This window comes from Rhodotorula toruloides (assembly GCF_000320785.1).
Source record: "Rhodotorula toruloides NP11 unplaced genomic scaffold Scaffold1, whole genome shotgun sequence".
Taxonomy (NCBI): domain Eukaryota; kingdom Fungi; phylum Basidiomycota; class Microbotryomycetes; order Sporidiobolales; family Sporidiobolaceae; genus Rhodotorula; species Rhodotorula toruloides.
The window spans coordinates 253,656-276,275 of record NW_015622961.1 but is presented as its reverse complement, the minus strand read 5'-3'; the positions used below and the strand labels follow the sequence as shown (position 1 = coordinate 276,275).

Below are 22,620 nucleotides of genomic sequence, written 5' to 3'. Positions count from 1 at the left end.
TCGTTCCTGGACCAACTCGAGCAAGAGAGGGGCGGCCTCTCCTCCTCGCTCTCCCACCACCGCTCCCGCTCGTTCTACGCCAGGATGTCGCCCATTGACACGTACAGCACACCGTCAGTCCGCACACGCACCCGCCGGCCTTCTCCACGCTTCAAACGAGCTGATCCTTGACTCTCCCCATCCTCATCACGACAACCTCGACGACCCCGGTCTGCCCATGCCGCCTTGATGCTCGCCCGACAGTCTCTCCTCGCGCTATGCGTCCAAGGAGATGAGCAAGCTCTTCTCGCCCGCCGTGCGTCCCTCTCATCTCCTGACCCCCGCTGAGCTCAGCCGAAGCAGGTTGGCGGACGGGTAGGAGCACGGATTGAGGTAGACTGACACGAGATCGTTCGCACAGACCCGCTTTGGCACCTGGCGCAAGCTCTGGCTCAGCCTTGCGACGGCGGAGAAGCAACTTGGCCTCAGCATCCCCGACGAGGCTATCGAGCAGATGAAGGCGAACCTGGTGCGTTCCTGCGATTTTGCAGTGTCGCGGGAAATAGCCAGAATCCTGCTTACCCAGGCCGCCCCCGCAGGACCTCGACGAGGCGCAGATGGACGAGGCTGCTGTTGAGGAGAAGAAGCGCCGGCACGACGTTATGGCTCACGTCCACGTCTTTGGCCTGCACGCGCCCGCCGCTGCGGGCATCATCCACCTCGGCGCAACCTCGTGCTACGTCACCGACAATGCCGACCTCATCTTCCTGCGCGACGCCTGCGACATCATCCTCCCGAAGCTCGCGGTCGTCATCGAGCGCCTCGCCCGCTTCGCCGAGCAGTACAAGGATCTCCCGACGCTCGGATGGACCCACTTCCAGCCCGCTCAGCTTACGACCGTCGGCAAGCGCGCGACACTCTGGATCCAGGTGCGCCCGTCGTCTTGCCTAACAAGTCTCGCGGATTTCGCTGACCCCTTCTATCGCTCGCAGGAACTCCTCTGGGATCTCCGCAACATCCAGCGCGCCCGGGACGACATCGGCTTCCGCGGCGTCAAGGGCACGACCGGTACCCAGGCTTCCTTCCTCGCCCTCTTTGACGGCGACCACGACAAGGTACGCAGCGGCGCTTGTACTCTTAGCACATCTACTGACACCTTTCCGCGCAGGTTGAGGAGCTCGACCGCCTCGTCACCGAGCTATCGGGTTTCAAGCACGCCTACCCCGTCACTGGCCAGACGTACTCCCGCAAGATCGACATCGATGTCCTCGGCCCTCTCGCCTCGTTCGGTGCGACCGCGCACAAGATCGCGACCGACATCCGGCTACTCGCGAATCTGAAGGAGGTCGAGGAGCCGTTCGAGAAGGACCAGATTGGCTCGAGTGCGATGGCGTACAAGCGCAACCCGATGCGCTCCGAGCGCATTTGCTCGCTTGCTAGGCACTTGATGGTCATCCAGCAGAACGCGATGATGACCGCCAGCGTTCAGTGGTTCGAGCGCACCCTCGACGACTCGTGAGTTTAGTTGCGCTTAACTCTGGATTCTCCACAGCTGACGAAGCTTCCTCACACAGCGCCAACCGCCGCATTACCATTCCCGAAGCCTTCCTCACCGCCGACATTATCCTCACCACGCTCCAGAACGTCACCGAGGGTCTCGTCGTCTACCCAGCCATCATCGCCCGCCGTGTCCGCCAAGAGCTTCCCTTTATGGCGACCGAGGTGCGCTGGCCTGCCGAAGTTCAACTTGACCCCCAGCTGATCTTGCTCGCGCAGAACATCATCATGGCCATCGTCAAGAAGGGCGGCGACCGCCAGATCTGCCACGAGAAGATCCGCGTCCTCTCGCACGAGGCCGGCGCGGTCGTCAAGCAGCAGGGCGGCGAGAACGACTTGATCGACCGAGTGCGCGCCGACAAGTTCTTCGAGCCGATCTGGAACGACCTCGACAAGCTCCTCGACCCGTCGACGTTCGTCGGACGCGCGCCTGAGCAGACGACCAAGTTTGTCAAGGAGCACGTCAAGCCCGCGATCGAGCCGTACAAGACCGCGGTTGACGCTGCGGTCGCTGCCGAGCTCTCGGTCTAAGCGTGCACGTCGTGGCGATTCCTAGAAGCGGTTTCATAGACGGCGGCGACGCGGCGAAAAGTACCAGCACGGCGACACTTTGGACACTCTCTCTTCCCTTTTGTTTCCGGGCTTTCCTGTCTTAACAAGGTAATGCAGTCATCCGACCAAGATCCGACGGCGGGAGGAGGGGGACGATGGACTTGTTCTCTGCGGAGTCTGGTGCTGCGCTCTCCGCATTCTGCTGCGATATCTCCTCGCCTTTGCTTGCGACCCTAGGAGACGGGCTTTTCGACGCCGCGATTCTCCAGTTCGACAGGAGTTTGTGCGTTTGTGGCTGAGATCCATCGGGCACTCCGCGGACGTTCCGGCCGTCCCTCGCGCCCTTGCGCCTCCCCTCGCCCTCTTCACCTCGCTTCGTTCATTGGACATGTCCTCAAGTACCGCCATCCAGCATTCAGTGGCGCCGGCTGACGCCAAAGACTGGCTTCTCGCGCCCGGCTCGCGCTTCTTTTCGCGCCGGATGCATCCTACGACGGGGAGCACTGTGCTGTGCTTGGGAGAGCTGGACGAGGGCAGTGAGGCGGTTCGACTTCGACGGTGCGTATAGACCTTTGCAACCCTTTCTGCTGAGATTGCCGACAAAGTCTTGGTCAACGCGAGTCTCCTCATACTGACGCCTGTTACTTCACAGGTCTGTCTACCAGTACATTATTTCGTCCTACAAGCCTCTACACCCGCTCGATGGAGCAGAGTACCGCGACTTGCAAGAAAAGTATGGCGACGCAGTGCCGTCGCTCGACTGGGAAGCGTTCTGTGCGGTCGTCGAGTACGTCGCACGCTCGGTCAAGCTCACTCTCGCACGACTTGCGATACTGACGAGCCGAGTCCTGCAGCAACTGGCCCTGGTTCTTTCCCCTCGAAGCCTGTTCCGCCTTTGCCAGCAAGACTTCCTTGACACCCCTCGACGCCTTCATCGACCTCGTTCTTCTTGCGACGTCTTCGCCTTCCTCAAGGTCCCAGCATCGGCCACAGGAAGACGCCCGGCACGACCTCCGCTCGCTTTTGACGCACGAGTTCCCCGTCGCACTCTCGCTATGGCAGCGCTCGCTCGACCGTTACTGCGCCCAGCGCCGGCCCAAAGCAGCGAGCAAGATCGAGGCATGGACGAGCACGAATCTGCGGCAGTTGCGCGAGGAGGTGATTGAGCAGGCTGCGGGAACGAAGCAGTATATTGTGGCGGGGACGAGGATCAACAGCTATGAGGCGACGCTGGTCGACTGGCTGGTGCACGAACGCAAGGCCGTCTTCACGCCCGTCGACAGGTGAGTGGTGACTGTGACAGCGGGTTGGCCTGATTGCTCACCTCGGTCCCTCGCGTAGGAACAAGCTCGTCAAGCGCATCACACGCACAGACAGCGACCCTCGCTCATCCATCAGCACCTCCCGCACATCGCTCTCCTCGATCCCACGCGACCCACTCAGTAGCGTCACCTCGCTCGAGCAGCGTCCTGAGGCGACAAGCGGATCGAGCGGGAAGCGCCAGCGCCTCCGTGATGCAGTGAGGGTGTTTCAGCGGTAGAGGCGAGGCGTGCATCCCTGCGGATCGAGTTATCTATTACAAAGACCGGAGTGACAACCGAGAATCGAGAGTCGTGGCGGAGGAGCGAAGCGAGAGGTGCTGATACAACGGGTCGACTGGAGTGAGTCGATTGGTAGGGGTATGTCGCTTGGTGAGCGGAAGAAGGCGGGGAAGGGGAGTCATGCGGTTGCAGTGGCGGGAACGGGGAGGCGAGCTGTGAGCGGAGCAGTCGTGAGCTGAAGCCTCCCGAGCCGATTGAAAGCGAAAAGGAGGACGCACGACGAGGAGGTACTGTACACGGGTGTCCGAAGGAGGGGGAAAGCCTTTACTTCGACAACTGCTTCTCTGCGGGCGGAAGAGCAAGTCAGTATCGCCGTTTGACGTTGGTGCCAATCGAAGACGGTCTCACCAAGCAGGTCCTGCAGTGTGAAGAGACGTCAGCATCGCAATCGGCTTGTGGGAGAGTCGAGTGAGAACTCACCTTCGCCTCGTTCACCTTCGACGCGATGTACGGCGAGCCTCCTCGGTCGGGGTGGTTCCTGTGCAGTCCCCTCGCGTCAATATTGGCACAAAGGAGAGAACGAGAGGAATCGTGACGAACGCAAGCATGATCCGTCGGTGGGCGTCCTTGAGGCGGGTCATCGTCATGTGCGACTCCCTGAGAGTGTCGCGCATTTGTGTCAGTCGACTTGCCTGGCACGTCTGCCTGCGGGTATGCTCGTAGCGGACGAGGTGAAGCCGCAGCATTCGCGCAACTCACCTCAACCCAAGGATCTGCACTGCCTCCTTCCTGTCCATCTTCGCCTGGAATCCGCCCTTGACCCACTCCTCCTTGCCAACCGAGCCCTGACCGGCAATCGCAGCGAGGAAAGGGTTCAGCCGTGCGCCGTTGCGGGCGGCGGCGCGAAGCGAGTATCGCAGGCCGAGGGTGGTGGCGGCTACTGCGCCGGTGGCGGCGAGAAGGGAGGCCATGCAGAGGGTGTTGGAGTGTGTTGGTGAGGGTTAGGCGACAAAGAAAAGGTGATCTGGCGGAGCGAGGCGATTGACGAGCCGAAGGCAGGTCGAGGAGGCGAACGAGTGTCAGCGCGCTGTTGGACGGCGGCAAAGCGACCTGCCATGATGCGCTAGACCCTTTGCACCGTTGTCACATCCCCCCGAGCCTCCCTGGCAACCTGCTCCTCCGTCCGCAGGAGGATCCGCCAGATTCGATGACCTCGTCGCCCAACTCTCCTCCGAAGACCCGCCCAGGACGCAGTGCCTCGGCCTCGGCCCAAAAAGCCACTCTGCCGCCAGAACCGCCCTTCGCGCCGTGCGAGCGAGTGGCGCGGTGCCCTTGCCGCGGACGATGCTCAGGCGGCGAGTTCGGCAGCATCAAAGCGGGTCGCGCGAGTCTGTCGAGCAGCCCAGCAGCGTGTAGCAGTCCCAGAGAGCGCTGCTCACCTGCAAACGTGCGCCGGAGCGGGTGAAGCGGTCGTCGTCTCTGTCCAAGGTGTCTTCCTCGCTCTCTCGCTTTCGACACTCGCCAATCTCGCTGTCCATCGCTCTGCTGCTCTCGAGACCGTGCTCAGGCGACTGCTAGACCCGGGAAATGGCATCACACTCGCTCGAACCGCCCCTGCCCTCGCCGTCCGCGTTCCCCTCGCTCTCGCCAGACACTCCCTCGCACACCGCACCCGTACAGCCCTCGATCTCGTACGCGAAGGCATCAAAGAGCGTCCTGCCACCGACAAAAGCACCAGAAGGGATCTCGCTGCCCCCGCCGCCGCACAGCAACGCTCCTGGGACGGGTGAAGCAGGAGCGACGTCAGGGTCCGCGCACGAGCGGAGGCCGCACTCGAGCAAGGAGCGTCTCCAGCCCAGCCAGAACGGCAAACACTCGCCGTATGCACGGCCGAACCCGGCGGGCGCGGGAAAGGGCGTGAAGAAGGGTCCTGCAGCGGGCGCAAAGGGTGGAAAGGGTCCGGCTGGAAAGGCCAAGCCTGCGGTGGGAGCGAACGGTGCTGCGACGGAGGAGGCGAACGGCGTCAAGCAGCCGCGGACGCATGTCCCGGGAATGCCGGCGTCGATGCTGCCCGTCGCAAAGAAGTCGGGTTCTTCGCACGGCCGCAAGTCGTCGACCTCTTCGCCGGCTGCGAACGGCACGGCAGCGCCCACAGCGACCGGAGACGTACCCGCGATTGGCAAGAAGCGCCGCCAATCGCTCCGCAAGGTCCTCCCGCCCACCTCATCCAAATTGTCCGCCCTCGCCCCGACTTTCGAGTTTGCCCCTCGCGCAACCGCATCCTCTTCTACCGCACTCGACTCGTCTTCTTCCGGCCACTCGTCTGAAGCGGAAGGCGATGCGCAGTCCCGTCCGAAGGACGAGACCGACTTGCTCTCCACCTCGGAAGAGGCCGCGATCAACGAGACCGTCTCGTCTGCCGGTGCGCAGGGCGACGCCTTCGTCGCCAAATCGTTCTCGCAGGCGGATGCAGAGGGCGCGGACGTGGTTGCCGGAACGAGCGCGAGCGAGCAGAGCGCCAAGCCGAGCGATGCAAAGGCTGCTGCGCTCAAGACGGCGAGCGAAGTGGAGGGCCAGGAGAAGGAGGAGATTCCGGCTGAGCCAGCGCAGGAGCGCTCGTTCGGCGCGCTTCTCCCCTCGGCTTTCATCAACACCGACGGAACCGCTTTCGCGCCTCTTTCCGATTTGGAGGATGCGGAGCCCGCTCCTCCCGCTGTCGAGCAAGTCAAGACGGAGCGCATCTCGGGCGCTGTGCAGGAGAGCCCTGTCGCCGACATCTCATGGCGCGAGAGGCAGGGCTGGTGGAACAACGACTTTGACGCCTCGATCGCTTCGACTTCGTCCTCGATACCTGCGGAGGACCCGAAGCCTGAAGAGGCTGGACCGGCGGCTGTCGAGCCAGCACGCTCGCAGGACTCGGCGTCCGAGACGCTCCTTCGCTTCCCGCCTTGGACGCCCGAGCCGCCTTCGACGCCCGAAGCGACTCAGCGCGTCCGCGACGTAGCAGAAGTCCGGTCTGCCACGCCGCTCGGGACGTTCCTCAACTCGGCTTTCGTTGCTGACGACCCGAAGAACACTTCGGACGTGCCAACTTCGGTCGAGGAGATCGTCGCCTCGTCCGCTGCCTCTTCGCCTCCGTCCATCTCGATGCCCGCCCCGACTCCCCTCTCCTCCTTCCTCTCTTCCTCCTTCTCGAACCCGACTACGCCTTCCGCACTCGAGTCCTTCGAGCCGCAAGCCGAGCTCGCAGCCGAACGCCTCGCGAAAATCGATGCCCTCCCGCCTTCGAAGCGACCCGAGATCGACTTCCCCATCTCGGCTGAGGAGGTTGCTGCACAGCCTAGTCTGGACGACGTTCTTGACGTTGACGGTATCGAGGATGGGAAGGTCGTGGTTGAGGGTGAGGAGAAGAAGTCGAAGGAAGAGAAGTACGGCTGGTGGTCGCCCGACTTCGACCCGTCTCGCTCGTCTGCGTCAGGGTCGAAGGACCTCGTCGACGAGCAGAAGATCAAGGAGACGGTCCAGTCGGCCGGTGCGCAGGGCGACGAGTTCCGCGGCAAGACGTTCGAGCAGGCGGATCGGGAGGGTGAGGTCGAGAGTGCGCCGGTTGAGCCGGCGAAGCAGTCGGCTGGAGTGGCGAAGGAGGAAAAGACATCGGTCGGCAAGGCGGAACAGGAGGAGCGTGATGGTTCGCGGACGCCGCTGGGAGAGTATCTCGGACAGGCATTCTCGTCTGCGCCTTCGGCTTCTTCAACATCTGCGCCCGCTCCCACGGCTTCAACTTCCGCTGCTTCGACTTCGACTCCCGCGCCGGTCGCACGCGAAGACTCCTCGACTCCAACCACCACCGCGCCCGCCCTCTCCCGCCGCCGCTCATCCTCCCCTCCTCCTCCGCCTGGCAAGTCGAACAACGCCGACGACGCGCCTTCCCTCACGCTCGCTCTCGCATCTGCTTGGCACACCGCGCCGTGGACGAGGAAGATCTGGGCAGTCCTCGCAAGTCTGGCCATCAATGTTGGGCTGCCGTTCGTGAACGGCGTTATGCTCGGTGCGTTCCTTTCGCGACATTGCTCCGAGCTCATGGTCCCTGGTTTTGGATGCTTACGATCGACGATCATTTTCCCACAGGCTTCGGCGAGCTCTTCGCCCGCAACGTCCTCGGCGTCCGACTCGGCTGGCCTCTCGCTTCGTCGTCTTCTTCCACCTCGACTCGCGTCAACACCTCTTCCGTCGGACTTCGCGCCGCAGGACGCACGAACCCCAACATCGGACACGAGGTGCCCGGTCACGCTGGTGCGAAGACGGTCGCGGAAGCTGCTGGTGAGGCCGTGCGCGAGGCGGCCGAGTAGACCATCCACCTCCTCTTGGATCCCCTTCCCATAGACGGACACTTTACCTCACCCCTCTTAACCGTGCTCTACTTCGTTCGCCTCTCATCGTCGTTTCTCACTCTCGCCTCTTCATCACAAAAGCCGCCCCATGGGCGCACTCGTCGTTTGTCTGACCCGTTCTATCGCACCACTTCCTTTCTTCGTTGCCTTTCTTTCCTCCCCACCATCCCTCTCGCCATTCTTGCTTTGTGCGCCTCTCGTCGACATCAACGACCGCATGGATTGAACCTCTAGACGTACGCATTCTCACCTGTCCGTCGAGCGAGCACTCTCCCGTGAGCGGCGTCAAGTCGCAGAAAACCCTCAGTTGCAGCAAGAAATACGTGCCCACGGCGGCCCCAGAGTCCCTCGTCCCTTTCAGCCTACCAGTCATCGTCGTCCTGCACCGCAGCCCTGCCTGACCTCTTCGCGAGAGCCGCCGCCAGATCATTCGCCGTCGGCTTGACCAGCGAGCCGATCGCGGGAGCAGGCGGCGCGGCGCCGTTCGCGGCGGGTCGTCCAGGGCCGGGAGGAGGAGGCGGCGGAGGGGGAGGAGGCGGAGCGGGCGTACGGCCGCCAATCGCAGGAGGAGCGCCGGGGCGAAGTGGCGCAGGAGGCGGAGGCGCTCGGCCAGCCGCTGGCGGCGGAGGCGGGACAGGGGGCGCGAGCGCCAGGCGCTGGAGGGGGAGGAGGGGGAGCGGGTGCACGGTTGCTGGCCGGGGGAGGAGGAGGGGGAGCAGGTGCACGGCCGTTCATGCCGCCAGGCTTCTGCGGGATCGACGGTTTGGGCTTTGGCGCGACGGGAGGTTTGCCTGCGGTCGTCGCGAGGTCAGTGAGAGCAGACGCGACATGGACGAACTGATGCGCACCGAGGGACGATCCAGGACGCGAACCTGCGGGCGAAGCGCCTGCGGAGCTTACCGGCGTGCTCGCGCCGTTCTCTTCGCCCGCCTGAGCCCGCTTCGCTGCCAAAATTGCCGCGAGGCCTCCGCTGTTGCCCATGCCGGGCATGACCGCGACAGGAGCGGCATTGCCATCGCCTGTCCGCGAGCCAAGGCCGATAGCTGGGGCCTTGGGCGCAGAGGGCGCAGAGGGAGCAGCCGGAGCTTTGGGCGCCGCCGGTGCCTTCGGTGCAGCCGGAACAGCGGGGATGGCGGGAGCGAGAGGAGCTTTGGGGGCGGAGGGCGCTGACGGAGCGGCAGGCGGTGCACGTCTCACAGGAGCAGGAGGAGGCGCGGCGGGTTTCGGCTTCGGCGGGATAAGTTGGAGGTACTGCAAGGCGGAGAGGAATCAGCAGGCTTGCAAAGATGAGGAGAACGGTCGCGTGCGCACGTTCGACGGCGCCCAGCCTTCTTGCGAGCCCTTCTTGATGAGCCACCATCCGCCGTCGTCTTTCGTCACGACCTCGAGGATGTCATCCTTCTTCAGTGGCAGCTCGCCCGGCTGGTCGGTCTCGAACGCGAAGAGACTGCGGGCGACAGAGGTGAGTGTGCTGATCTGGACCCAGAATGCAGGAATCGGCACGCACGCCTTGTACTGCTCGACTTCGGGCTCGGGCCGTGGAGGCGGAGGAGCGGGAGCGCGAGTCGGTGGCGGCGGCGCAGTGCGGTCAGTCGAGACGGGGGCGGCTTTTGCGGCGGGAGCCTGAGGAGCGGGAGGAGCGCGAGGGATGCCGGCGGGCGCGGCGGGGACGGCACCGAAACCAGCGGCGCCTGGCAGTGACTGAGGCGTCGGTCGCTTCGCTCCAGTCGGGCGCTGTATGCAGTTGGAATCAGTACCATTATGAGCCACGAGAGGCCGAAGGGACTCACGCTGGCCTGCCTCGGCGCTGCCGCCTTCTTCTGCCTCGGCTTGCGAGCGCAAGGCGGGTCGGACTGGCTCGTTGGAGGCTGACCCGAGGGAACGCTGACGGTCGACGACTTGTAGACGTCGCCGCGCTGGATAGACTCGTCCTTCTTGAACGAGATTGTCGCCATCTTGCCCTTCTTCTTCGAGTACTGGATGCTGTGAGTAAGAAGCGAACAAGTCAGCAGCGCTCAGACATCGACAGGAGGAACGGGAAACGCACGTTGGGCCGATGTTAATCTGCACGGCGCCGTTCGTCCGCTGTTGGAGGTGGACGAGGAACTCGGTCTTGAAGACGCAGGAGATGAGCGGGTCGCCTTCCTCCTGGCTCGTCGTATTGAGCGCCATCCAGTCGTCGCGCAAGTTCGACAGGCCGACGCTGCGGATCGTGACGAGGGGAATCTTGCGCTCGAGCGTCGTCTGGACCTGGTTCTGCACGGCCTGCGAGATGAGGATGTAGACGGCCTTGTCGGTGAGGATGAGGTAGCGCGGGCTCGGCTTGGACGAGCGACCGAGCTTGGAGACGAGCAACTCGACCCGCGAGCTGAAGGCGACCGTCTCGTTGGCTAAAGGGGAAGGGGTCAGCTACCAGCGCACATCGCCAGAAGCGGAAGCGGTACTCACAAGCGATGCCAGCCGCACTCCGCAAACGCGATCCTTCCACGCTGTCCCGCTCGCCGACGCCGAGGTAGTCTCCGAGGAACTTGCGCATGCTGACGAGCGAGTAACGCCTCCGCTCCTTGCGCCCGCCGAGAACCTGGTGACCGTAGTCGCGCAGCTGATTGTAGACGATGTTCTCCTTCTGGCCGAGCCAGAACCGCTGGATTGTGCGCGCGGCGTCGTTCTTGCGGCGGAGGTACGCGCGCCAGGCCCGCTGAATGCGCGCCGCCATGTTGTGCCAGTACTTGTCGCGCATCGACTCAAGGGCGAAGAGCGTCTCGGGGTTCTTGATGAACGCCTTGGTGACGCCCATCTGCCACTCCTCGCGAGCGATCCCCGTGTCCTTGAGGATCTGCTCGCATCCCGACCGCGCGTCGCCCTGCCAGATGTAGTCGCCAGCATACGAGGTGGCAGGCGAGAGGAGGTAGAACCGCTCGACCATCTTCTCGAACGTGTTTCGGTAGGCGAAGCCGGCGCGGCGGATGCGAACGTTCTCTTGCAAGCCGAGGTATTTGATCTGGTGGAGAATCGCCTTCGTGTCGTACTCGCTCGGCGAGCGGTTCTGATTTGGCTTGATCGTGCGGATGTAGTGCGGCTGCGAACGCATGAGCTTGTCGACGAGGGCGTTCGCAGACGCCTTGATCTTGTCCGAGGCCGTCGGCGGGCGCTTCTTGCTGTTCGGGTCGGGCCGGTCGGGGAAGAGGGTCTGGAGGAACTGGTTGCCGGACGAGGCCACGAGGTCGAGCAGGTCCTTCGAGAGGACGTCCTTGTTCTTGTCCGTCATGCCCGCAACGGTGTACATGACATCGCCGGCGTAGTGCTTGACGAGGAACTTGCTGCCGCGCGTCTCGAACTGCGGGTTGCTGACGCCGCCGAGGCGCTGGGTGAACGAGTTGTCGGCGGCGGCCGGGTCTGCGTGGGCGGTCGCGCAGGCGTCGTTGAGGGCCGCAAAGACGCCAGGAGGACGCTTCTCCTCGATGAGATCGCAGACGATCTTGTTGTTGAAGTAGTCGATGGGCGTCCACTGCGAGCAGTCATAAGGGTCAGACCAGGCGATAGCAAAGGGCGACTCGCTCGTCACGCACTTTGATCTGCTCGCGCACGTACTCCTCCTGCTCCGTCTTGAGCGTGAGCTGGATGAAGATCTGCTGCAATTTTTCGTTGACGTAGTTGATGCACAGCTGCTCGAATTGGTTCGTGTCGAAGATCTCGAAGCCGTAGATGTCGAGGACGCCGATGATGGTCGAGCTCTGCGTCTTGCTCTTCATCGACACGTTGACGCGACTGACGATCCACTCGAAGAGGTTGTTGTACAGCGCTTGGGCGAGCGCGTCGCGGACTGCGGCCGCCTGTGCCTGGTTGAGCGGGACCTCGTAGACCGAGCCTGCGCGAACGAGCCGTCAGCAGGAGCGTCAGAAGAGCGCGCACAAGGGGACACACCTCGCCGACCGCCACGCTGCGTCTCCATGATGCGACTCGTCAAGGCGTTCGCAACTCGAGTCGGGTCAACCTCGAGCAAGTAGGCGACAAAGTCTGTCACGCTCGTATCCCGCACGCGAGAGTTGCCCTCCTCATTCGGCGCAAACTCGACATTTCCGATCCACAGAACGGCGGCGAGCATGCGGAGGATGTTGTCCTGCTCCTGCTGCGTCAGGCCGACGATCTGCATCGCCTTGAGCGTCTCGGCCCAGTCGTACGTGTCGTCGATGCCGGGAACTTCGAGGCAGCCCGACTTGGACGTGTAGGCGTAGGCTTCGGGTCCTTGCAGGCCGTACGCGTCGCGCTGAGCCGACGAGGCACCCTTCGTGAGTTGGTAGAAGATGTGGAAGTTGCGCTCGTTCTTGATCTGGCCCGTTACGCGGTTCTGCGCGAGACAAGCGAGTGAGCAGGCGGGATAGGCTGGAAGACGAAGGAGAAACTTCACCTTTTCGAGGAGGTAGTTCGTGATCATTGCTCCGACGGGCGCACCCTGCGCATCAAACTCGATTTCTAGGTACTTGCCCTGATGGCGCGAGACTGTCAGTTTCGTCTCGCTCAGCCTGGGGGGACAAACGCACATGACGACTCGAGTTGTTGTTGCGAAGCGTCTTGGCGCAACCGAAACTCTCCAGCAAGGGGTTTGTCGCGAGCACCATCTCCTTGACATCCTCAATGCCTCCGCCGCCCGACCCTTCCCCACTGACCGCCGCGATGTACTGCATGATCCGCTTCGCAGCCTCGGTCTTTCCCGCACCCGACTCGCCCGAGATGATGACGCATTGGTTGTCCCCGTACGAGCGCATCGCATAGTACGCCGACTCGGCGATTGCGTAGACGTGCGGGACCATCTCGAGACGGTTCTTGCCGCGGTAGGAGCGGAGCGTCGTCTCGTCGTAGATCGGGAGCATGCGGAAGGGGTTGACGGAAATGAGCACGTGTCCGATATAGGTCTGGAGGACGAAGCGGTCAGTCTTGCGCGGGGGACAACCTAGGCGAAGGTGCGAACATAGATCTCGCCGTTCTCCCATCTGTGTCGCGGCAGTTGTCAGTGAGGACGCTCGCTTCTCCACATCGGGTACGACGCACCGCTTCTTCAGGTTCTCGTTGATCGCGTCGTTCGAGATGGTCGACAACAAGGTCATGTCGCTCACTCCCGCCTGCTTCTTCTTGAAGCCCTCCTTCCAGTCCGCCTGATCGAGATCGCGGGTCAGCACAGTGCGAGAGTACTCAATACCTCGTAGAATACGCTACGCACCTTGGCGAACTTGCCGCCCGCACCTTTGCGAGATGACGCTGCGGGCGCACCGCCTGCCGCGCCCGCCGCCGCCTTCTTGCCCTTGCGGGTGGGCGCCTGTTCGCCGAGCGAATGTGCAAGGTCAGCTGCACGTTTCGAACGAGCTCGGCGGGGCTGAGGTGGACGCACCATGAGAGCGAGTCGGCCGAGGTGATGTGGAGCGAGAGAAGGCTGGAGCTCGTGGGCGAAGTCGCGTTGAGGATGCACGAGTCAAGCAGTAGTGTTCTAGCACTCTACTGAAGTCTGCGAAGCCCGCGAGCGAGAGGAGCGAGGCAGAACAAGGGAGACGAGCAAGGAGGCCGGTGCACGCCATGTCAGCGGCGGCGACGACGACCAGGGAGGCCGTAGACTGACATGCAAGATCGTACAGGCATCTGAACAACTGTCAGACGCAAGCCAAGCGTTTTCGAGCGAATCAATCACGAGTAGCGGACTAACGGCGGCGAGGAGATGCGATGCGTTGCGAGTTGCGAGGGTGATGCAGCGATGCGACATACAGAACAACAAGACGAACCTCTTGACCCTCCCATACAAGCAACCGCCTGCTCAATCCAGGCGCCGCTCCGCTTCGAGCTCCTTCTTCCGCACCCTCCACAACGCGCCTTCGTACGCCGCCGTGATAGCCTTGACGACCGCCATGCCCTTCTTGTCCTCGAGTTCGACGCAGCGCTGGTGCAACACCCGCAGGTCCTGGAACCTGAGGTACGGTGCACGGTGTCGGTCGAAGGAGGGCGCCGTCTCGGGGTACTGGCTCGACGAGATGCGGATGGGGACCTTCGGGAGGTGAGGGTTGCGAGTTGACGGCAGTGGAAGCGCATCGGCTGGTTGCTGCTGAGCCGGCGTCAAGGGTTCCCGGACGACGTAGGGCGAGAAGGTCTGGAAGAAGCGCTTGAGGACGCTGAGCGCCTCGTCGACCCGGTACGCCCTGCATAGCGAGGTCAGCACAGGTTGGCGTGACCGTGAAGGAACTGTTGCGCACCTGGCGAGGACGCGGATGAGACCGCCCCACATGGCGCGGACGTTCTCGCCGTTCCTCCTCTCCCGCGCCCACTTCTCCTCTTCCCTCAAACGCCTATCCCGCGCAGTCTCGGCGCTCTCCCCTTCGTATTCCTCCGGCGAGAACGGAGGAAGAGGGGTCTCGCTCCACGTGAGCCACTCCTCCCACAGCTTCTTCGCCGCCTCGACCGCCTGCTTGTCGTTCTCTAGCAACTCGATGCGCTGCATCAGAACCGAGAACGAGTGGCGGCTCTTCACGACGCCCGTGCGATCGTAGACGGCCGCGAAGAAGTTGGTGGCGGCGGCGAAGGGGCCATGCCTTGCGAGGACGATGAGGTACGAGTTGAGGAGGAAGCTTGTCGGCTCCACGAGTGGGAACATGGTGGAAGAGGGGCGAGATTCTGAAAGAGAAGGAGGAGCGGGTGTTGTGGCGTCGAGGACGGATGCGTCGACGACCTGTAGCATGAGCTTGCGTGCCTCGGCGAGAGTTTCCGCCGACGTCGTGGGAAGAGGGCCAGGGTAGAACAATGACTCTTCGCCGAGCAGCTCGACGATCTGGGCCGCGCTTGGCGAACCAGTAGAGGGTGCTGGTGCTGCCGACAAGTTGGCTGGGTCGTCCTCCGGGTGCACCTCGCCATCCACCTCGACCACTCCCTCGACCGTCTCTATCGCGCTTGATCCGTCACCGCGAGCGTCCGCATCCTGCTTCGCCGGCGGTACCTGCGCCTCCTTCGCCTTCCCGTCCTCCTTGCCGACCGGGCGATACCACGCATACGCTTGGAGAACCAGAGCGAGCGTGGCATCATTCGGCGCGACGTCTCCACCGACGCCAACCATCTTGATGAGCATCCACCTCGCCCTCGCCAAGTCGCCATGCTTCTTCGCGCCTTCAAGGACGGCATGGAACGTATGCCGTGACGGCTTGACGTTGTCGTCGAGCATGCGGCGCATGAACCGCAGCGCTTCGTGGTAGTACTCGCGCGTGCCGTCGCGCGCGCAGGCACGGATGACGCCGTTGTAGGCGAGCTCGGAGGGCGGGAGGCCGTTGTCGTCTGTCATTTCGGTGAACAGGTCGATGGCGCGTTCCGGGGCGGGATGGTCGCCTCGCGCGCAGGCTTGGATCACGGTGGAGAACATGGGGACATCGGGGATGGGGTAGGCGACGAGACGGGAGTGGCTGTATAGGTCCCAGCCTTCGCGGACGAGGTTGGGACTGGAGGAGGAGACGAGGCGCTTCGTGACAGCCGTGTATGTCTCGCGGAGGGGGGTGTAGCCGGCAGCCTCCATGGCTTTAAGGTGCCGGAGGGCGAGTTCTGGATGAGAGGGGAGGAGCGATGTGAGAAGCTGGTGATGGGCGATGAGCGAGATCGGGAGGCGGTCTGAGGGCAACAGTGTCAGCTGAGCAAGTACGTACAATCTCGCAAGCAACGCACTCTCTCGGGCAAACTTCGCCAAGGCGAGCGCTTCCTGAGGTTGACCTTGCGCGGCGTAGATGGCGAGGGCGTTTTCGAGTACCTTGCCTTCCGAGATGGGTGTTGTTCGCTGCGGAGGCGGAAGTGTCAGGCTCGAGCGGTGGGCCAAACAGCCGGGGCCGACTCACGTTCATTAGCTGCAACGCCTTGAAGACGCCTTCTCGGTCGCCGTCCAACGCCTGCGATGCAACCGGGTCAGCAGCGAGCAGCATGCAGCTCGGAAGGACGACTCACCGATGCCAGCACAAGGTCGCTCCACTCTGCCCTTGATAGCAGGCCCCGCGGCAGCTCCGCCAGCTCCGCATCTTGCCGCGCAACGGGTTCGTCTTCCGGCGTAATCGTCTCGAGGTAGTCGATTAATGCCCGTGCCGAAGTCGTAGTCGGGACGAGCGGGAGTGAAGGCTGCATCTGCGCAAGCGCAAGCTCCGCCGCATTCTCTGCCCGCGATCGCCGTAACCGGGCTGCGAGAGACGGTCGAGGTTCCCCTTCCTCCTCCTCTGGTGCCGCTAACTGCTTCGTCTCTTCTGCCAATTCCGCCTCAAACTCTTGCAGCCGCTCCGCAATCTGCTCTACTCGATCTCGCCGGACGCGAGATTCGACGGCGGGATCTGGTAGGGCGGGAATGTTGGAAGGGGGGATGAGGAGCGGTGCGAGATCTTCGGGCGGGGCGAGGATGAGACCCTTGTAGACCGCTTCGAGCTCCTCTGGACTCAGTGGCGCGACTGTCCGGACAATTTCCTGTTCGGCCAGAAAGCGCGAGATCAGGACTGTCTTCGTCGCTCGTGAGGAGGAAGTGTACGCACCTCGCCCATCTCCTGCTTCTCCTCGACTTCCTGCCGTCTCTTCATCGCTACTTCTGCATGCACGAACTCCTTGTGCACCTGCCGCACCTTGCGCGCCTCCCTGATCTTCCGTCGTTTCTCGAGCTTGTCCTTGCGCTCCATCCATTGCTCCTTCGAGAGCCGATGCCGCAGCGGATATGCTGCATTCGCGGACGTAGAGAACGCCTGCTGCTGTGCTTGTTGCGCGCAGTGCGAGACGAGAGTTGCGGCGAGACGGTGATGGCGGTCGAGGAGGGTCGCTGTCGAGCTGGATCCAGCGAGCAAGGACCGGCGCGCCGCAGAGAGCATCGAGGGAGAGTCGGAACAGAGCTACAGACACACACAGCAAGCCAGTCCAGCACGAGCGAAGAGAGTGAACGAGGAAGAGCTTGCACCGCCCGACTTCGCCAGGCGGGATGACAATGTTGGCGGCGACGACAACTTCCCTTGCAACGCCTTTACTCGTCTGCTGCGACCGCCGTCCTACTCTTCTTCGTCTTAGTCGATTTGCCCTCGCCCGCCTTGCCCTTCTTCTTCTTCACCACCTTGACCGCCGCTCCTTCCTCTGCCCGACTCTCCCTAACCTCCGCAGCCGGCTCCACCTTCTCCTCCTGCGGTGGCTCGACGGGCGACACAGACCGTGTCGACGTTGCCCGAGGCGCAAGAGGTGCAGCGAGTCCAGGCGGCAACTCGCCCTCGATGTCGACCTCCATTGGCGGCGGCGTCGGTTCTCGCGGCGGAGGAGTTGGTGTTCGAGCGGGAGGCGAGCGCAAGTTGATGTCGAGGTTGACGATGGGGATAGTGTCGACATCGTCGTCTGAGCCGGACCTGTACGAGGACGACCGGCCCATGTGGTAAGGGTCGTCCCGTTCCCGCTCGTACCGCTCGGCACGGAGCTGCAGGTGAGGGGTTAGCGGACCTCAAGAGGATAGCAGAAGACACCGAACGCACCCTAGACAACTCCTCGGGAGCGTCCTCAACATCTCTCCGCTTGCTCTTCTTCCCGCTCACGCCCTTGCCCTTCTTCTTCTTCTTCCCGGCCCGCTCCGTCTCCTCACTCGCGACGACCGCCACCCGCAACAGCCGACCAAACTCGTCTACCTCGGGCTCCCGCTCGTCCGCACTGGCACCATCTTCTGCAGCCCAAGCGCTCGCATTGATCGCGACGTCCAGGTCGAGTCCTTCGGGCACGGTGACGAGGCCCTGGGCTTTGGGGTTGACGGGATTGAGCTCGTGTGAGAAGAAAAGTGGGTCGAGGAGGTTCAGGGACCGAGGTGGTGCGCGGCTGGAGGAGGCGAAGCCGCCCGCTTCGTCAGACGGCCCTTCCCCTGCCGTCGCCGTCGAGTGGACGACCGGTCGAGGCGCGTCCAAGCCCGTCCTGACGAGCTGTAACAGCCCGTGCAGCTCGGCCGCCCGTTCCTGCAACTCGACGTCCTGGCTCTTCGCGCACTCGGCAAGCTGGTTCTCCAGCGCCGTCGTGATGGACCTGATCTGGTCTATCGATGACTCGTCCCATGCCTCGGCGAGCGCAGAGAGCCAGCTCGCATAGATCTTGACGCCGTTGTGGACGTAGAGAGCGAGAATGCGAGGCGGGAGGGACGAGGTGGTGCTCGAGCCAAAGAGGGAGGCGATGACGGGTCGAGGGTCGTCCAGATCGCTGACCGTGCATATGATCAGCACGTTATCATGTAAGCGAAGAGCGCGTGACGCACCGGCAGTACTCGCCGCAGATCCACGCAGCTGCTCCGAGCACCTCCGTCGCATCACCGCTGTCTCCCGTTCCCAGCAGATCCTCATCCTGGATAAGCGTCGCCATTTTCCGAGCCGCATAAGGCCGAATTTGCCTCACTCGCGCCGTCACGTCAATGAGCTGGTCACGCAGCTGCGATCCCACAGTCGGCGGCGAATTGGCTGTCGCAGCTGGCGCGGTGGGGTCGGTCTGGAGCGTCTGCGAGATGTAGGCGAGCTCTACAAGTGTATCGATGAGCCAAGCAAAGTTGGAGACGTTCGAGTAGGTCCCGCTCGAGGTCATGCGGAGGATGAGGGAAATGAGGGAAGATCGGTAGGCGGTCGAGATGGCTGGTGTCGAGGGAGTCGCTGGTGCGCCGGTCGTCGCGGCTTGTTGCGCTCGGAGTAGGGATGCGGCAGCAGAGGCAGTCGAAGCGGATGGTCGGAGGTGGGTGAGGAGACGCCGGACGATAGTCTGCAAGTTCTGCCGGTTGACCATGACCTCGACGAGGTCGAGCGCGCGCATGCGAATCGACATGTCGGCGTCGTCGATGCAGCCGAGGATCGTGTCGTAGTGCGTCGAGATGAGGTGTGGGTGTGTCGGGGCGATCTTGACGAGCGCGACGAGCGCGATGTACCGCACTGCCAGCGCGCCGTCAGCTGGCGTACTCGAGAGTCCCGACCGTAGTACGCACAGTTCTGATCAACGTCCTCGAGGAAAGCCCCCAGCTTCTCTACGCATGTCCGTGCTAGAATCTCGCCCTCTGGCCCATTGTGCATGCCACCGACGATCGAGGTCTGGATGCACTCGTAGAGCAGTGACATGGCGGGTGTCGTCTCGATGAGCTCAGTAAGAGGTGGGACGAGCTTCTTGACGAGGCGAGGCTCTTCGGGTGTCAAGACGGCGAACTGCAAAGGGAGCTGTCAGAATGGAAGGATTAGACGATGAGATGGCACGCACCAGCTTGATGATCTTAATGAGCATCCAGTTATTCGTGCTGGCCGTCAATAGCCCGAAGAGCTCCGGCGCGAGCGGCAGGTATTTCCGCGGGTCCTTTCTCGCCGCCTCGCAAATAACGTTAACCGTCGCGCCAACAACACCCATGTCCTCGTCGCTCAGACGCTCTCGTATGCGCTCGATCCACGGATCCTCACCCCGTTCCTCTCGGCCCGTCGTCAGCTCCTGCACGCCTGGCCAACTCCGCAGGATCCGCCACATCGTCAAGACGGCTTGTCGTCGAACCAAGGGTCGCGTATGGGTCAGGAGGGACAAGAGATCGGGTCCGAGGTCGCGAGCGAGAGTTGGCGTGAGCAGGAGCGAGACGGAGGAGAGTGCGGTCGTGAGATGGGCGACGGTGAGGGCGTTTGGCGAGGCAGAAAAGAGTGGAGTGGGCGGCGTCAGGAGGTCCTGCAGCACAGCGTCCTGTCAGAGTTATGGAAGGTACTGAAGCGCAGGAGGACTCGCTTTCTTGACCAAGTTGACCACAAGAACCGCGACCTCCGTCTCCCGGTCGAAGCTCTGCGACGCGGCGAGGTAGCCGATCGACTTGATGTGAAATTTGGTGCTCGTCATGCACTCTACGATGGCGAACGAGGCGAACGAGATCGAGTACCCGAGCATCTCGAGCTGTCGACAGCCAAGTGGGGGAGGAGGGTCAGCAAGACGGCGACGGGGCGGACTGGCGAGAACAGCGCACGTAGATGAGCTTGAGGATGGCGGCAGACTTGAGGTCGATGTCGCTGCTCTGGATCTCCTTGCGCGTCTCCTCGAGCGCCTGCTCGACCACCCGGGCCTCATCGTTCTTGTTCGCTCGCAGCGCCTTGATGAGGCCTGAGCGGGTTACAGCGTCAGATCACAAACCTAGCTCCAGCGGAGACAGGTCGCACGTACCCTGGATCGACTGCTCGAGCATCTCGCCCCGAGGATCCTTCCGTCACCGATGAAAGGGCGGAAGCGAGCGGCGCCGTCGTGGGCTGAAAAGCGGGAGTCTAGAAACCAAGCAAGCAGGAAGACAGCGAACACCAGGACGAAGTGCCGTCTTGAGCGATGCGGAAGAGACAAGTGTGCGGACAAGGCGAAGGTGAGGAGAGGGGAGGGCTCGCAGGTGTATGGACGGCTTGTTCGACGAGAACGCTCTCAGCGGTGACTGTTGCGTCTTCTCAAGAGGGGACAAGTGTCGCCGCAGGAAAGGGCAGTCCACGCAGCAGAGGGAGAGTCGTTCGTCCTCCCTGCCCTCATCCGTCCGCCTTCGCTACAAACACCTCCATCTCGAGTGCGCCCAGCGTTTCTTCGACGGCCTCGTGAGAATCGAGTCCCAGCCGTCGCCTTACAAGCCCTAGTTCCGCCTCGACCTCCCGCCTTGCCGACTTGACCTGCGCGATCCGACTCTCCTGCTCCGCCTCGACCTCGCCAAACACATCCATGGCCATCTCCTTCTTTCGCTCGAGTACCTCGAATTGCTTCTCGTATACGGGCAGGTTCATCTCGAGCGCAGAGAGGAGGGCGTGCTCGAAGGTTGGCCGCCAGTTCAGCCGGGTGGTGATGAGCGAGGCGAGGTCGGCTCGGTCGCGCAAATCGGCGGCCCAGTCGTGTACACGACCTTGAAGTTCTAGTCGTTCGCTGTCGCTGTTGCGCGCGGGATGTAGGGAGGAGTGGACGGATTGCGCATCGTCGAAGTCGGCAGGTGCGCGGCGCAAAGTCGACGAGAGTACCTCCTTCTGCTTGCCGGCGAGAGCAGCGTCGGCGAGACCGTACGACGATGAAGCCCATCGGTTTGCGTAGGCGTGGAGGAAGAGGTAGGCGTCTTCTTCCCGCAAGATCGGCCGACTCGTTCTGCCCGGCACATACTTCGAGAGCAGCGGCACCTCGTCACCAGCGGCGCTTGTCAGGAGCGAAGTGCGCTGCGCTACCGACGATGTCGACATTGGCAAGGCTATCCGGCCGGTGCTGGAGAAACTGATGCCCGCCATGGCAAAGTTGGCGGGTAAGACGGACAACGGGCGCGGATTGATGAAGTCGGCGCGAAAGGCATGCGTGAAGATGTCGTCTATAGGATGTTGCGCGGCGCGAGAAGACGAAGGGGTCGAGGGATCTGGTCGGGATAGCCAAGTCGAGTGGTCCTGCTCGACGACCTCGAGTAAGCCTGTCGAGCGAATCGTCAGCACATCAGGCTACATCACACGTATAGTACAGCGGGCTTACCTCCGGCTTTGAGCACTCGCAACGCTTCGTCGAGCAGGCTAGTCCAGTCTTGCTCTGCGACATGCCCGAGGATCAGCACAGGCTGTGATGCAAGCCAAACTCTGTAGCTCACCTTGTAAGGCGAGGTTGACGTGTGCTACCCGCACATAGTCGAACTCAGCGCGAAACGGCAGAGGTAAGAGAAAGGAGGTCTGGATGAAGCTGATTCGCGAGTCCATACTTGCGGGTAGATCGATCGTAACGGACGAAGGGGCGACGTCGAGGCCTGTGCAACGAGAGCTTATCAGTGCGTCGAAATCGCTAAATCTAACCGCAAGCTGGACACACCGACAAACTCGGTTTCCTCCCAAGCCTCCTTGTTCGCCATCTCTAGGATCCAGAAAGGCGTTATGCCGCAGCCGATGTCGAGCACCCGCTTTGGTACTGGGCGCGGATCTGGAGAGGCGGAGGCGAAAGCTGGCGAGCCTTCAAGCGGGCTGTGAATGAGGGCGGAGGTGATGAGGGCGTCCCTGCAGCGCTAGTCCGCGTCAGTCAGGCTTCGGCCGCGATGAGCTATGGTTTGGACGCACCAGTCGAGCGAGTCATGCGAGTACGAAACGAAGTACGGTCCGTCTCGCCCGTAAGGCTGTCTGCCGAGTCCTCCGACCGGATCCCGCTCAACGAACCCGGCTTCCGCCTCCTCCAGCTGCTCCGTAAACTTCAACGACGTGCTCTCCGCAAAACTGCGCGAGTCGCTCGATGCGCGCGAGCGCCGCTCGTCCGGTTCAACCGCAAGCACCTCCTTCTCATGCCCATCAATCCGTACAGATGGCCCAAAGAGCCGAGTACGCCTGTCCGCCTCTGCGACCCGTTTCCTGAGCTTCGAGCCGGCCGCGAGCAGACCGCCTGTCCGAGTGCGAAGCCGAAGAGGAGACGGTGGGTCGGGCGCGAGTTGGCGGGCTAGCTGGGCGCTCATGTCGACAGCGTTCTGGCGGGGAGCAGTAAGGCTACGACCGCAAGAGGCCTAATGAGCGTGCTCAAGCGAGTCGAAAGGTGGGAGCGAGCGGAGGAGGGGCGCGAGCGTCGCATTCAGGCTGCAGTGAATGCATGCGCCGTAACGATGCCTGCCTTTGACACCGTTTGTG

General features: G+C 62.8%; 8 protein-coding genes across 8 annotated transcripts; 3 read left to right on the top strand and 5 right to left on the bottom strand.

The window, feature by feature from the left end:
• Nucleotides 1-84: 84 nt before the first annotated feature.
• Nucleotides 85-2,067, top strand: RHTO_00111 (adenylosuccinate lyase; the record flags this gene model as incomplete). The annotated part of the gene is made up of 8 exons (XM_016413795.1): nucleotides 85-113; nucleotides 244-295; nucleotides 401-508; nucleotides 579-908; nucleotides 972-1,094; nucleotides 1,148-1,494; nucleotides 1,554-1,701; nucleotides 1,756-2,067. The coding sequence occupies 8 exons, from the start codon at nucleotides 85-87 to the stop codon at nucleotides 2,065-2,067; spliced, it is 1,449 nt and encodes a 482-aa protein (XP_016276802.1).
• Nucleotides 2,068-2,476: 409 nt separating this feature from the next.
• On the top strand, nucleotides 2,477-3,628 carry RHTO_00110 (uncharacterized protein; the record flags this gene model as incomplete). Its single annotated transcript, XM_016413794.1, has 4 exons — nucleotides 2,477-2,646; nucleotides 2,741-2,875; nucleotides 2,943-3,371; nucleotides 3,430-3,628. The coding sequence occupies 4 exons, from the start codon at nucleotides 2,477-2,479 to the stop codon at nucleotides 3,626-3,628; spliced, it is 933 nt and encodes a 310-aa protein (XP_016276801.1).
• A 325-nt stretch (nucleotides 3,629-3,953) lies between these two features.
• RHTO_00109 (DnaJ family protein) lies at nucleotides 3,954-4,600 on the bottom strand (the record flags this gene model as incomplete). The annotated part of the gene is made up of 5 exons (XM_016413793.1): nucleotides 3,954-3,973; nucleotides 4,038-4,047; nucleotides 4,110-4,167; nucleotides 4,230-4,286; nucleotides 4,389-4,600. The coding sequence occupies 5 exons, from the start codon at nucleotides 4,598-4,600 to the stop codon at nucleotides 3,954-3,956; spliced, it is 357 nt and encodes a 118-aa protein (XP_016276800.1).
• Nucleotides 4,601-5,216: 616 nt separating this feature from the next.
• On the top strand, nucleotides 5,217-7,978 carry RHTO_00108 (mitochondrial outer membrane protein, MIM1/TOM13; the record flags this gene model as incomplete). Its single annotated transcript, XM_016413792.1, has 2 exons — nucleotides 5,217-7,677; nucleotides 7,758-7,978. The coding sequence occupies 2 exons, from the start codon at nucleotides 5,217-5,219 to the stop codon at nucleotides 7,976-7,978; spliced, it is 2,682 nt and encodes an 893-aa protein (XP_016276799.1).
• Nucleotides 7,979-8,446: 468 nt separating this feature from the next.
• Nucleotides 8,447-13,409, bottom strand: RHTO_00107 (myosin-1; the record flags this gene model as incomplete). Its single annotated transcript, XM_016413791.1, has 15 exons — nucleotides 8,447-8,811; nucleotides 8,869-9,271; nucleotides 9,332-9,467; nucleotides 9,528-9,754; nucleotides 9,811-10,003; nucleotides 10,068-10,410; nucleotides 10,469-11,528; nucleotides 11,590-11,888; nucleotides 11,945-12,368; nucleotides 12,429-12,506; nucleotides 12,562-12,933; nucleotides 12,990-13,011; nucleotides 13,070-13,173; nucleotides 13,239-13,334; nucleotides 13,407-13,409. The coding sequence occupies 15 exons, from the start codon at nucleotides 13,407-13,409 to the stop codon at nucleotides 8,447-8,449; spliced, it is 4,125 nt and encodes a 1,374-aa protein (XP_016276798.1).
• Nucleotides 13,410-13,823: 414 nt separating this feature from the next.
• On the bottom strand, nucleotides 13,824-16,875 carry RHTO_00106 (pentatricopeptide repeat protein; the record flags this gene model as incomplete). Its single annotated transcript, XM_016413790.1, has 6 exons — nucleotides 13,824-14,202; nucleotides 14,257-15,652; nucleotides 15,707-15,815; nucleotides 15,874-15,924; nucleotides 15,980-16,483; nucleotides 16,549-16,875. 6 exons carry the CDS (start codon nucleotides 16,873-16,875, stop codon nucleotides 13,824-13,826), a joined length of 2,766 nt encoding a protein of 921 aa, XP_016276797.1.
• A 149-nt stretch (nucleotides 16,876-17,024) lies between these two features.
• RHTO_00105 (AP-3 complex subunit delta-1) lies at nucleotides 17,025-20,207 on the bottom strand (the record flags this gene model as incomplete). The annotated part of the gene is made up of 8 exons (XM_016413789.1): nucleotides 17,025-17,462; nucleotides 17,518-18,223; nucleotides 18,279-18,936; nucleotides 18,990-19,203; nucleotides 19,256-19,702; nucleotides 19,760-19,921; nucleotides 19,992-20,125; nucleotides 20,186-20,207. The coding sequence occupies 8 exons, from the start codon at nucleotides 20,205-20,207 to the stop codon at nucleotides 17,025-17,027; spliced, it is 2,781 nt and encodes a 926-aa protein (XP_016276796.1).
• A 322-nt stretch (nucleotides 20,208-20,529) lies between these two features.
• RHTO_00104 (methyltransferase type 11) lies at nucleotides 20,530-22,451 on the bottom strand (the record flags this gene model as incomplete). The annotated part of the gene is made up of 5 exons (XM_016413788.1): nucleotides 20,530-21,437; nucleotides 21,497-21,550; nucleotides 21,609-21,761; nucleotides 21,824-22,005; nucleotides 22,066-22,451. The coding sequence occupies 5 exons, from the start codon at nucleotides 22,449-22,451 to the stop codon at nucleotides 20,530-20,532; spliced, it is 1,683 nt and encodes a 560-aa protein (XP_016276795.1).
• Between the last annotated feature and the right edge of the window lie 169 nt (nucleotides 22,452-22,620).